This window comes from Macrobrachium nipponense, chromosome 13 (genome assembly GCF_015104395.2).
Source record: "Macrobrachium nipponense isolate FS-2020 chromosome 13, ASM1510439v2, whole genome shotgun sequence".
In the NCBI taxonomy this organism is placed as follows: Eukaryota; Metazoa; Arthropoda; class Malacostraca; order Decapoda; family Palaemonidae; genus Macrobrachium; species Macrobrachium nipponense.
In genome coordinates, this window is record NC_087206.1 from 55,730,367 (window position 1) to 55,745,289 (window position 14,923).

General features: G+C 35.5%; 1 protein-coding gene across 5 annotated transcripts in view; it reads right to left on the reverse strand.

The window, feature by feature from the left end:
• Positions 1-1,815: 1,815 nt before the first annotated feature.
• Positions 1,816-14,923, reverse strand: part of LOC135225794 (helix-loop-helix protein 11-like) — a 34,281-nt gene continuing 21,173 nt past the window's right edge. For all 5 annotated transcript variants that reach the window (XM_064265274.1, XM_064265279.1, XM_064265275.1 and 2 more), the window contains exons 4-8: positions 14,623-14,855; positions 12,168-12,371; positions 11,486-11,692; positions 7,384-7,526; positions 1,816-5,476 (exon numbers count right to left, since the gene is read on the reverse strand). In XM_064265274.1, the coding sequence (XP_064121344.1) occupies positions 4,930-5,476; positions 7,384-7,526; positions 11,486-11,692; positions 12,168-12,371; positions 14,623-14,855 (1,334 nt within the window). In that variant the 3' untranslated portion in view covers positions 1,816-4,929. The remainder of the gene's footprint in view (positions 5,477-7,383; positions 7,527-11,485; positions 11,693-12,167; positions 12,372-14,622; positions 14,856-14,923) is intronic.

Sequence of the window (14,923 nt, forward strand, 5' to 3'; positions counted from 1 at the left end):
GCAGCACAGAGCCCCATACGAAATAATTTTTGTTTTTGTTTGTATGGTGTTTATACGAAATAATTTTTGTTTTTGTTTGTATGGTGTTTATACGAAATAATTTTTGTTTTTGTTTGTATGGTGTTTATACGAAATAATTTTTGTTTTTGTTTGTATGGTGTTTTTACGTTGCATGGAACCAGTGGTTATTCAGCAATGGGACCAACGGCTTTACGTGACTTCCAAACCATGTAGAGATTGAACTTCTATCACCAGAAATACAAATCTCTCACTCTTCAATGGAATGGCCGAGAAACGAACCCACGACCACCGAGGTGGGACGCAAACACCATAACAACCACGCCACTGAGGCGCTCGTACGTAATAATTAACCAGTGAAAATATACGAAATAATTAACCAGTGAAAATCCTTTTTGTTGCACTACTCAGTCTGGGTGTGGCACTTCATTCGATGATCAATGATCTTACTTGTGGGCAGAAAAACCTAGTGTGTGTACGTATGGATTTTCCTCTCACCAAGACTCCCATTTACAGGAAGTTTGCTGTTGTGCAAACTTATCCCATGCCATTTTTATTGGACTACTTTATTTTTTCACCAGTTGCTAATTGAGTTTCTCATATGGGACTTTGACTTTGTCCCTTTGCCCAGCAGGTTGAGAAAAAAAGCCTTCCTAGCTTGCTCCTTGTGAGTGCGCGCTATTACCCCAATGGGCACTTTACTTTGTTGGTACTGGGACACGAGATTTAAAATCATTGTAAGTGGGAGTGCTTACATAAAAAAAAAAAAAAATTACAGTTTCTTATGAATGACGTAATTCATGAAATCGAAATCATAAAGCCAAGCTCTAGGCAATTTCGGAGGAAACTGGATTGGGTGAACAAGATTACAAAAAATAATTTTAAGTGCAAGGATCCAAAGGTGACCCCATGGGAAAAACCTTTCAGCTGCACATACTAAGTTGAAGAGAAAAGTTGGAAACTATATCAAGGGGGGTGGCAAGTAGAAGGCCAAAAAGTTTTTTTTTTTTTTAGACCTCATACAAGTAGATATTCTTAACCAGACTGCCATAGAAAATCCTGACTATTACTTTGTCGCAAGAATTTTTAGTACATTTCTTGTGCTGAAGCTGTAAATACAATTTAAAGTTTAATTCAATATCTCTAGAAGAGGATTTTACATCAGTGCAGTATTTAAACAATTAATTTTTAATATTTCCATCCAATTCTGTATGTACCTGGTAAATGGAATAATTGAGTTGAATATACAGGTCATTCAGCACTGAAATGGAAATAGACAGTAGGTTTGAAAAGTGTAACAGGAGGAAAACCTTGCAGTTGCACTATGAATCAAGTGTTAGGAGTGGTTGGAAAATAAGATGAAGAGAATATGAAAGGAGGTACAATAAAAGGAACAATTCGGCCCTGCTGCAAAGAACCTTCAGTAATGCTTACAGTGCGCCACGAGGTCCAATGACGACACTAGACCCTAAGGGGTGGAATAATTGATCAAATATTCCAGTAACTTTTTATATAGAGGTTATTTTTCTCTTACAGCTTACTTCCAGTGAACCTTTACTCAAGACTACATAATCAATTTCACTCTCCCTAACAATATCATCTGGTGCACTCATGAGTAAACCAAATTCTATATATTTTCAGAATATATTTTAACAAGGAAATTTGTCGATAGTATGTAGAAAACTAATGTCTTAAAGAGAGATTGCAGAGCAAGATTTAAAAATAAACAAGGAAATTCTTCACAATTTTTGCCTTTCCAGTAGCGATAAAAGCATTTTCAAGGATAATAATATATACTTTATTATACAATCAAGTTTATTTTCATCTCCAGTCTTATAATGAAACTGTAAAAAAGGAGAAAAAAAGCAGATGTCTGCCAGGGAAACAATGGAGTTTGCGAGGTTTTAGACAACTGTACAATAATTCTTAAGAACAGCACTAAATATGTATGAAGGTATGTAATTAAAAATCTTTGGCTTTTAGGAGTTAGCCTGCAGACAATGGTGGTATAAAACAAAGAGTACAGTACCTGCCGTCCTTAACTGTTTACTGTTACTTTCCAAAGTTATAGCGGATTTAGTTACTTTTCACAGATAAATACCATACTAGTAGCAATTTCAACACTTTAAATGAAGGACTACAATGAGTATATAAAAAAATTTTGCACTGGAATTGCATACTTGTCAGTAATTGCTATTGTAGATGAAAGGTGTGCATGGTTATCTTGTAAGCTTATGAGAGTATTGGGTACACAGCACATTCTCATGTGGAGGAAAAGCAACTAAAATTTCCTTGTTCTGTTACATTAATGGATGTTAATTGTGAGGGAAGGGATGGAAATATCTATGCTAATAGCCCATAATAAATATTTGTACTGATACCTTACACTTTTGTAAGTTTTAGAAAACAATTAGTCTAATGTTTGTATTGTGCTACAATCTGGTTCTGATAAGAGAAAAAACCACCAAATAACAGCATAATTTTATTAAAAACGAAATATGGTTACCTTTCTTGAGAACAATGATTCACTTCGGACACAATAGCAAAATTTTTTTTTGCTATTTGGTCTTTGGCTAACACATTGGCAATACCTTTGCAATGTGGTACAATACAAACATTCTATAACATGCAAACCTTGCATATCAAATTCAACAACACCAACACATTTGCACATAATAACTCAGACAACAACTTCTCATCATATATATATGTATATACATATATATACTATATATATTTTTAAATTACATCCATTAACCTAACTGCCAAGTCAGTTTATCTCCAGTTTACGTATAATACACACACAAACTTCAATTTGTAACAATGAATGGTACAGTAAATTACAAATATCTTCTAGATATGAAAATATGGAAAAACACACCAAGCAGCCAATAGCAGGTTCACTCATATAATATTGAAGTATAAAAGATAGAAATGAAACATTACTTTTAGATAAGTACTGGCCCTTTACATTCTTGCATTTAGCTGCACATCAGTAAAACTGATTTCAAAGAAATTCTGTAAAAAGCCACTTGCTATCTTTAAATTTCCTCTTTAAATTCTACTAAATCCCAAACTAAAACCTACCATCCCAAAATTAAAAGGCATTACTTGTTCCTGTACTGCTACTGGTTGCTTCATAAATGCCCCAGACTGCATCCAAAACTATAGAGGTAATACAAGAGTCCCATTCTGGCACATAATCATCAAGGAATGCTACCGATTTACTTATTTTTACTTCCATAAAGAAAAATAATCATTAGAGTACATAAAATTAAAATAAAAGAAATGCAAGTGCCAGAAGGGAACTGGATAGGGTACCCTACTTGAGCAATTCCCTAGACCTTCCAGTTCTTGTCAACCTGGAAAATCTAAAAATGGATATTTTATGAATATATATATATATTACCCAATGGGCAGTTCAATTATCTGCAAAATGCAAATACTTTGCCAACACCAGTTTCAACATTTACTCCATACATGATAAATGCCTGCACTTTTCCAAAGTATACTTTCTAATACTTAGTGGACAAGTTTACCTAAAAGAAGAAACCGCAATTAATGCTAAAAGCTTCTAGATAATAATATTCATTTTTACTTACCCTTTGGACATAACTCTGAAAAACCATAAACTTTCATTAAATATAAAACATTATATTGGGCGGATATGGCCTCTCCAGAACACTTCAAGAGATTAAAACTGTAACTCTAACTTGTCTGACATTCCCAAATGAAAACCAATACTGCTTTTCAATCTCTTGCCCCCTAACCTTTTAAAAGCAAGAGCAGTTTGAATATTTAGAGCTTTTACCAGTCAGCCGACTAACTTGGCAAACTTTTATTTTCTTCAAAACTGCTTTCTGCTATACCCACCCTAAAAACAACCCTTACATTTAGTCTTCATAATTAATTTTATTTCACTTAACTAAATTTTATTCACTCTAATAATGAACTTTTTTTTTTATTGAAAAGCAAATAACATTGAGGGGGCAATAGACTTAAATTGAGAATATTGATGATAACGGCAATAACACTGCTGGCTGGAGGTTACATTGAACTACTACACATCACAAGAACTTGGGGAGTAAAAACTGAGGCAAGACTTGAAACTACTTTTGAGCCAATTAACTACCATGCACCCAATTCCAGGTACTTAGTTGCAATCACATTTCGGTCACTGTAGGCAATGAATTGTGTTACCACACGTTTGCATCATGCCTGCAATTGGAAAACTATACAAACTTCTCTCTTTCATTTTTTCTTTTACAAATCAACACTTTTGTGTCCAATAAATTTACTAATTGCTGCTAAGTCAAAATTAGCCTCTTGTAACTCCACACACAGTTCATTTTTGCCGGCATTATTTGAGTGGCACCAGATAAACTTGGAGACATTTTTACACCTGAACACATTTGTCACATTACACACGGAATGAACAGAGTACTAAAAAAATTTCCAAAATTATTGGCAATGTCTAAAATAGAAAAAAAAAACTCATGTGCCACCCAAATATGACATTCAAGCACAACATTCAGACTCAATAGAGAGAATAAGCATATAATGCAGCATGAGATTCTGCCAGTCACTATTGATGTGTCTCTGGTAACTCATCACTTTTTTTTCACACCTAAATCTACACTTTATACACTCATGTTATATTATATACAAGTTTCTTAATCCACACTGGCCATCCACCTCTTCCTTGTCAGGACAGCAAATTGTCACTTCCACTGTTTGTATGCTGAGCTATTATATGTTTAGCATTTCTAAAATTCCCAACTAGTCAAGCACAAAGCACGGAATCCACAACCTTATGCAAGAAAAGAAAGTACTTGAAGAGCTGTGGCCAATGAGTTTAAAGTTCCTAATGTATTAACACAGACAAACAATGAAGGATAAAACAGAATTGTATTATGGATGTTTAACTACAATAACACCTGGTCTAGTCGCCTGCAACAAACTTTGTGAAGGTGAGGAGTGGGAGGATGTGGTTGTTGAAATACTACATACTGGAGTGCAGTCATCCTTTGAGGATGTGGTGGTTGTGGATGAGTGACTTGGAGATTGATGAGAGGGTCTGGTAGTAAGGCTTATAGTAGACTGTGGAGAAGAGTGCAAGTTTGAGTGGCTTGAACTCTGTTGGCTAGGACGATGAGTTGTTAATTCAAGTGGAACTTCCTGAGGCTCGCCTACCATATGCAGGGTGATGGGCTCATCTCCACCCGTTAGGGTAACATGACTTCCTATTGTCACAGGAACTTGAGAACCAGTCAGTGTCACTTGTTGTCCTGCATGATCTTCAATGGTGAGAGTTTCCTCTGTAATAATTTCCTCTTCAATGCGTGGATGCTGCTCTTCAGTTTGGAACATATGGTCACCTTCCAAGTGACGAATAGCCTCACAAATAGTATCCAGAGACTTCTGGCAGGCTGCATTAGTAGAGTTCACAATATACACACTGAAAACATAAAGTAAGAATGTTGAAATACTTTCTCACTAAGTAATAAATCACATGAACATGTTAAGTAATTAGCTCATTAAAATTTTTAACAATAATACTTAGTTTCTTTGAAAATTTATGAGCAAGGACTACTCAAGCATAGGTAAGGGGGCCGGCCGGAACCCTTATACATATATGGGGGTATAGGGTGAAAAACGCAGTCATGAGGGGTGCGTAGTAAGTAACGGCCCTGTCTTGCCTGACGCACACGTCACACTGTGCCCCAGACTACAATCTTTGATAAATAACATAGTTTTGGTTTATTAATACCCAAAAAGGAATATGAAATTCATAATAATCATGATTTATTAACATTGTCTTTGTAAAAAGAGTACATTTTCAAGTTCCACCTCTAACACTCTCTTGCTTTTACGTTGTTTATCTGTTTCAGCAAGAATTTCATAATGAAAAAGAGGAAAATACAAGGAAAACATCTCGCTAATATACAGAAGAAAATTCGCTGTAATAAGCCGGGTTAGTGGAGGAGAAAGAGAGAGTTGCGTAGTGCCCCAGGCAACAATATATGAGCAAAGGGATCATCATTTATGATTAAATTATGATAAATAACATAGTTTTGGTTTATTAATACCCAAAAAAGAAATATTCATTCATAATAATCATTATTTATTAACATTGTCTTTATAAAAATACAAAGGAAAACTTTGAACACCTTTATCTCAAAACTATATTTGTTGACCTTCAAATTCTATCTTCTCACTTAGTTTTAAAGCTATAGCATTGAAATTTGGTATATAACTTAGAAAACCATTATAGAACAATCAAATAGAGCCCTTTTTTCCAATTTTTTTTTTTTTCATATTTTTTTCCTGGTTTTCATATCTGGCAAAAAAAAAAAAAAAAAAAAAAAAAAAAAAAAAAAAAAAAAAAAAAAAAAAAAAAAAAAAAACTCTTCATTTGATTGGAAGTCTACATCAGGTCTATATATGGTAGTAATCCCAGGTCTTAATGTTAAATATCAAGGGAGGAGATAGAATTTGAAAAATAGTTATTTTTGGAATAAATTGCCCTGGCGTCACAAACCGAAGGTCAGAGGTGAAAGTCATATGCAGCTTGGAGATGTCCCAAGTCACCTTATTAAGTGGCATGAATGTCAAAGTCCTGTCCTTAAAAAATGGCATTAGCTAGCCAGCCCCCTTAAGAAAGTTGAAAATAAACATACAATGATTTTCAAAATACATAAAAGTTAGAAACAGAAAAATGAGTCTTCCCTCAGCATGCGAGCAAAATGGCGTTCATACTATCTAACAGCAAGATTCTATACTTAGAAATATTGTGAGCAAAATGGCATTCATACTATCTAACAGCAAGATTCTATACTTAGAAATATTGTGAGCAAAATGGCGTTCATACTATCTAACAGCAAGATTCTATACTTAGAAATATTGTGAGCAAAATGGCGTTCATACTATCTAACAGCAAGATTCTATACTTACAAATATTGTGAGCAAAATGGCATTCATACTATCTAACAGCAAGATTTATACTTAGAAATATTGTGAGCAAAATGGCGTTCATACTATCTAACAGCAAGATTCTATACTTAGAAATATTGAGCAAAATGGCGTTCATACTATCTAACAGCAAGATTCTATACTTAAAAATATTGTATAACAGATATTAATGCTTCACAACAACAATTGGATTCGGTCATCAAATATGAAAAATTTACAGTGCTAATGCCATGTACAAATGATGATTTTATGATGATTCTGGCTTGAAGTAGGTTCCTCAGGATTAAATGCTAGGAACTGAAATATTATGCTATGGCCAGTTCATGTGCACTTTTAAGTTTTCCTTCATTCACATATCCACAAAATTGGAAGAAATTAAATGTCACAACTTACGTTCTATTTCTGTTGTCATCGACATATTCAATTGTAGCTTCAGGAGATGGAACTCTTGGTGCTGGTTCAACCTCAACCTTTGCTCCAAATCTGCCAGATGCTGTTAAAGCCTCAAACACAGATGGCAAAGCATCTACACCACCCTGAAAATTAAGTTAACAAATTAGTAGTCTTCTTAGTTTTTGCAAAATTTAGTTTCAACATAGGATCTCAGCTCTGTGATCTTGTAATTTCAAAGACCTTGAAAAATATAAATACTTAAGATTTATTTTTTAAATACTTACCTCTCCATCATTTAGCTTTTACTGTTGTGCCAACAGTAGTTTGACAGACAGACAAAAAACCAGAACCCACAATACATAAAAAAGCCAAAGACAGTCTAGGCTTCTCATTATAAACTGATACTTAACATACTTAATACTAGCCTTGAACTGTGAAAGATCCTTGGCTACATCAGATACAAGTAAAACTCCTAAAAGCAAAAGGCAACATTCCTAACGAGGCAGCTTTAATTGACACTTTCTAAAATCGCTTAAATATTACCACAAAGAATTGAAGCATCACTAATCACTAATACCAAGCCGATCTGATACGGTATGGAGGAGTGATGTAGTAATTGCATTTGACAACATTCTCAAGGGTTGCTTGTGTGAGAGAGAGAGAGAGAGAGAGAGAGAGAGAGAGAGAGAGAGAGAGAGAGAGAGAGAGAGAGAGAGAGAGAGAGGCTGGTTGTTTTGGTTGTTGTCTCATTAGTTTGTTTGTGTTCGTATGGGTAGTGGGTAGTTAGTGAGTGAATTGCTTGTTGGCAGGCAGTTGGGTTCGTCTGCGGATTTGGTCACGGAACCTTGAGGGAGTGAGAAGTGGTCAGTCTGTGTTTGGCTAACAGTCAAGTGAGGCAGTTTTTTGGACAGAGGTAGTGAGTTGCTGTTGTGTGTTTTCTATATTGTTTTAATACTAAGTAATTGAGTTTGTTGCGCTTGTGTCCGTCTGAAGGTTGTTGAGCTTGTGAGTTTCTTTGTGTTTCATTTGTGAATTGTTGTTAGTCTCAATGTTGGTTGGTATCTGTTTGTGTTAGAATTGTGGTGTTTGTTGAGCTATGTGAATTTTGGTGTCGAAGGCGTTTGTTTATGTAGTGATTTGTTGTGTTGTTTTGAGTTGTTGTGTGGTTTTGGTGAGTTTGGTTTTTTGGTGTATGATATTCAGTGGTGGTTGTGTCAAGTTTCCTAGAGAGTAAATGTGTTTGAGATTGTATTCTAGTAAGAACCCTGGCATTTTTGTGGATTCTACTTGACGCAGGCTACTATCACTAACTTTTACTAACCTCCTACCTAATCCAATACATAGTTCACTCAATATTTACATCGATTAGAGTCACCTCTCAATTAACGTGTTTAATTAACGCAAGCTAGAAAATGTTTAAAAAACTTGAAAACTTTGATTTGATGTAAACTGGCGCCCAAGCATTGTTTTCAAATTAACCACGCATCAGCATCACAGACCAAACTCGAGCAATTTTTCAAGAAAAACCGTTACTCTTGAAATGCCCTTAACTGGAGCAATTTTTAAAGAAAAACTGTTACTCTTGAAATGCCCTTAACTAGTAACAGGAAATTGACAATCTCCAACCAAAAATACACCCCAAACCATCATCCCAACCCTTCCTAAATCTTTAATATAAACTCAATGAATCTGTCTTATAGAATGTTTGACAACTAATCAAGTTACCCTTGTACTGTTATATATATTAGCCGCTTTCTCTCATAGTTGAAGTAGTGCAAGTTAAAATTTTATCACTATTTTTTTGAATTGTGTTTGTGACTAAATATAGATATGTATGATAAAAATAGTTTATAGTGTATTTATAATGTAGTAATGCTCTATTAAGCTCATTCCACGTTGGGTACAATTTCTCTCTCCTCTCTCTCTCTCTCTATGGGTAAGTTTTTTCTTTATGATAATGCATGTTGTACAATATTTAAAATATTTGCTAATTATTTTCCAGTTTGCTTGCACTGGAAAATAAAATGAAGATAATCAGTGAATATTTCAAATATTGTACAATATTGCTTTATCATAAAAAAAATCTTTACAGCAATACCATTTCAAATACATCTTACATTATCCTTTGACAGAGAGAGAGAGAGAGAGAGAGAGAGAGAGAGAGAGAGAGAGAGAGAGAGAGAGAGAGAGAGAGAGTGTAAATCATCGGTATGGGCTCCAACCTGGAAGATGCATGAAGAAGAAGAATAATTAGTGATATGGTCCATAATAAAACCCGCAAATTAGTGAAAGTTCCCCGTGGAAGATCAAATTATGTGTCCCACTAAAATCCGCGACAAAGTGGACCGCATGAAACTCGTATATGCAAGTAAGACTGTCTGGAAAGATCTTTCCTGAACAGAAGATGACGAACATCTACCACCAGGAAGGAAATTTAAGAGCATCCTTGAGGATAAGGATGCACTAACAAAATCATCCTTGTGGTCTGCAAAGTTTACACAGATGATAACCCTAAAAGTCTAGACTTGACCATTCTAGAAGGAAGGAATCAACTGCCCATCTCTCAGGATCCTGGCATGGAGGGTAGTGTAATGTTTCGGGCAGTTGTGAAAAGATGGGTATTAGGTCTCCCTAAAGGTTCCAAAATTTCTGGCAAACTTGAGGAAGAGGAAACTTTCTGACTGAAGACTTTGCCCTAGGACACAATGAGGAAAATAATGACGTGGCTGAACTCCGTCCAAAGGCTAAGGAAAATTCTTTGCTACCTTGTATAAATTTCTTGTTTGGTTCCTTGTCGTCTTATGCAAGAAATGAAACTTGCATAAGATTTCAAAACTGCCAAGAGCTTTAGGATGTATACACTTCAACTTCCTGACATCAAATGTTACTCAGAATGAACCCTCAATCTGTCTCCAAGACTCAGATCTGAGGAGAGTTGTAAAGGTTCTTGGGACTAGAAACCAACCCGTATAGTTCTCAACAGACGTAGACAATTATTAACCTTCTAGTATTAGTATGAAAAAAAAACTTCTAAAAAGAGATGGTTGATCCTCTTCCCCAAATAAACAATTGACTGGGTTAGAAAAGCATACAGTAAATACTGAACAAAATGTCCATTCCTAAGGTTAGGCACAAAACATAATTCTCATCATAAAAAATAAATTGGTGAGAAACAAACTGTTACCCTAATATGGGAGCATTACAGTTCTTTGATACCAAGCAGATGAATCCATACTGCTAAGACTTCAACTCACAGAATAATTTACTTCAACTGAAGGAGTATTGAGAAATGGAAGCATGTCATATATGTCTACAGAACTTATCCCTTTGTCCTTACAAAAAGCCACAAGGATCAAATTGAATGACTCCCCAAAAAGGGAGAATAATATGAACAAACTTAAGACAAGACATGACCATGGCTTGATGGTCTTGTTGCATAACATCAGTCCAAACTACCCTTCCAAACTCTGAGCTTTTCTGTGTGAAGAGTGTGGAGAGGATATTAAGAAGTTGATAAGGGTAAAATATAACAACAAAAAGTACAAAGTATCTTTCCTTGAAAACCAACACTAATGTTCTACTTGACACTGCCAGAAACTTCTGAAAAACTACATATTGCCTGTTGAGGATCTACACAGCCTACTCGAACTGGGAGCTCAACACTTCAGTTTAGGTTACATGTGTAAAATTTTCCCAGAGAATGAGAGCCAGAACCCTACTGAAGCAGAACTTGAGAGTAGTAGTGTGTGCTACTCATTTTGCAGAGATCAGCACCATGACTTTCAAGTGCAACAGAGTCACTACAAAGTACAAGCAACTTTTTATTCCCTTCATTGTGGAAGTCTTCCTGGCAATGTTTCTGATTTTGACACTGGCAATTTTATGATAATTATAAGAAAACCTAAAACCACCTTGCTAAAGTGCCTGGATTCATTTTGTATTTCAGTTGCTATTTTTGTCTACACTGTATATATTGACAGTATTGTAAGAAAACTTGCTATGAAGGTTGAAGTACTTTTTTGCTTTGCTCCAAGTGTATATACTAGAAATATAATTATAATATTGCACAGCACAATTATGGAACCTTTGTTTCAAGACATACCTTAGCTGATGGAACAACCGTTACAATGGTGGTTGCAGGAGGTGCAGACACAATAGTTCCCTGAATTGGATTGTGTTGTGTGTGGGTGACTGTTTGTCGACTTAATACTGCTGTGGCTGGCTGACGTGGAGCTGGTTGAGTGATAGTTGTAGCAGTTGCAATTGCAGCTGCAGGAGTTGTAATGGTAGTCGTAGTCACAGGGCTTTGCTGTGGATTTTAAAAAATACTTGGTGACCAAAACACAGGCTGAAAACTGATTTATATACAATTTTTGATAAAAACAACACTGTCATATTCAAAGATGCATAATTCTTAATCCTCATCCCATTTGGGCTACCCATAGCTTGCATTATAAATTCACATGATTCAAAATACATAAACATTAATTCTATTATTATTTAAGGTATGTAATCTGTGACACATACTTCAGATAAACTATAGACGTGAAAGCAATAAGCCTTCTAATGGCCATCAAAATTGCAAAATAACAGAATTTAGAGAGAACTATTACTACACAGAAAGAAATATAAGGCGAGTGCACTAGGGTTTACTAATCAAAATTATACCAAGAGAGTAGAAAGTAAATTCCAAGTGTACTGTTAAAAAGAAATGCTGCACAGCTTCAACCGAAATCATCTCTGTGCTTTGATAAAACTAGTTCTAAATCATTAAAAGTACTTACTATCGATAATGGTGCATGATGACGGGGAGGTGACTGGCGAGGGCTTTCCATTTTAATTTCAGCTTCTGTTTTCACCACTTGCACAGGTGCCTGTCGTAAAGTGCTTACTTCTACTGCTGTTGGTGGAGGTGGGATTGTAACGTTTGTCTCTGTTACCACAGGTCCAGGTGGAGTTTCCACTTTCACTTCACGTATATCTGATTTCTGTACAAATAAAAAGTATATATTACTGAATTAACACCAAATACAGGATGCAGCATGAGTAAGACTAATACAATTACCAGAATCATTTTTATTTCATAAAAACCATACACTAATGCAAAGCCAATTTCTTTAGTAAAAAGATTTTTCCTGCTTAACTTTTTGATTTCCAAAATATAGGAGATGGCTGTAATATGGAATTGCAATGTTATAGCAGAAATAGCAGACGGATGTGTGACAATATGTCTGTAGCAACAAGGAAGGTATGGAGGATGTAATGGGAATTGTAAGATAAATACGTATCATATCACCGATAATAGTACCACCCAATCGAATGCTGTTGTATCTACTACTATGATTAGCCACGCATTACCTATCTGTTCGTGGCAAGATATTGTTGCCAATACCAGTTGCCCTGGACTCGCCTTGCGATGAAGGCGCTTCTGTAATAAACCATCAACACAGGAATAGTGCCTCTATTACATACACAAAATGTCAGGGCTTCATAAAAGCTCGCTGAAAGCCACCCCTAGATTAATAAGGCCAAGAGATGCCAAAAGAGGAACAGGCAATGGAACAATGTTAGACCTAAACACAATACTGCAGGCATCAGATATGACCATATAAGCATGTGGGAATGATTCAGCACAAGGCAGGGGGAACAGCAAGTTACAGAGAACAAATGCTAGCAGGGATCACTGATTGTTGCCAAATCGAAGCTGAAATTTAATACATCCTATAAGAACAGCTGACAGTCTGTTTAAGTTTAATCAATACAAGAAACTTGGAAGAGGAAGAGCTCAATAAAGACCAGTTAACATCAGGAATGCATATGTCAGCTAGAAAAGAAACATGGAGACTTAAGAGTAAGTTAATGGAAGCATGGGGTAGGGGACACTAAAGAATAAAGTAAAAGATGCAGCCAAATTTCAGGTGATGAAGAAAGATCAAAACATAATAAGTATTCACTGACATCTGGATAGAAACACTAAACACAGATTAAACAGCAATACAAGAGAAAATTTAGACAAACAGGCTAATGGTGAGGTGTTAATGAAACACCCAAGGACAAAATGAACAGGAGAAAAATACCCATCAACAGGAAGTATGGGTCAGTATCATGAGAAGAACGAGAAAACTCCAGTGGAACATTTTTGGTCACATCAGAAGACCTGTGACAGACAATCTGATATACCAGATGCTAAAGACCTGAAGGTACTAAAAAAAAATTAAACTGGAATCAATAGGGAAACTTTGGAAATGAAAAATAACTTGCTATGATGGAATAAATGTAGATTATTTTGGCTGAAAATGAAAATTACTGTATACTAACTAGACTGTTTTGCAGAAAACTGGAATAGGTAAACAGTCTGATGGCCAGGAACTGAAGTCATTGAGGAAAAAGCATTGCACATGTTGGTTGTAATGAAAATATCTTGCATGTTTATTCTCAATAGGCTAGAGAAAACAATTGACTTGAAGCTAAAGAGATGAAAAGTATGAATTTAAAAACCCTCTTTTGGTTGCTTTTTAATCATTGTCTATAAAAAAACGAATTAAAATTATCTAATGCAGTGTGGTCTTTTCTGGAGAATTTGCAGTAATTAGTGGGGTGCTATAATGGAATGTTATACTTTTGCATCTAGCCAATCTTCTGCATTTTATATGAAAAAGTAACTGGATATGAAGTAAGGTTTACATTGGGGTAAAGATAGAAAAGATACTCGTAATTTGGAGATGCTGTTGTAATCTGCAAAAGACCAAGACTTACCATACTTCTTTAATATAATGCTAATAAGAGTATGAATAAAAGGATGAACTAAAACTAAACGGAGAATGGATGAATACAGTTTGATCTTCCAAAATTTTTAGGATTTAGGAATAATATGTATAGCAGGTTCTCTAATGTAGGGATTTAATGGAATAGTAGAGGCGAATCAAACAACGGGCAAAGCTGAATAAAACTGGCAATCAAATTTACTAAAACTGCATAAAATTTTTCATCTAGAGGATTTTGTCTGATCTTTTTAAAAAGATCAGATGGCATGACAATCAGAAATGATACCATAAAAAAATTACAAATGGACACTTAACATATCCACTGTACCAACCTCTGTTGGACAATACAGTGCCACCTCAGCTCCTCTATGCACCAGAAAAGTTGGAACACTCAAATCTACTTCCATGAGAACTATGATACAGAAGGCCGAAGACGAGTGGAGGATTGTTTAAAGATACAGTATGTAATGCTTACCGGTTGTGACAAATCCTTTATGCGATCTGGAAAAGTTTGTGCATCTTGAGATCGGATGTGCTCTTCAAGAGACATGCGATGACGTCGTTCACGATCCAACTGCACTCTCAGATCGATCATCTCACGGCGTAGCTCTTCTGTAGCAGGCCCATTATCCACTTGAGTGCTAACAACAGTATCACCAACAGTGGTGACTCCATCATCACAAGCATTATCCCCAGCTGCTGGGCTACCTGTAACATTATTTAGCAAAATTATCCCAACATACACAACCATAATATAAATTTTTAATAAGTGACAA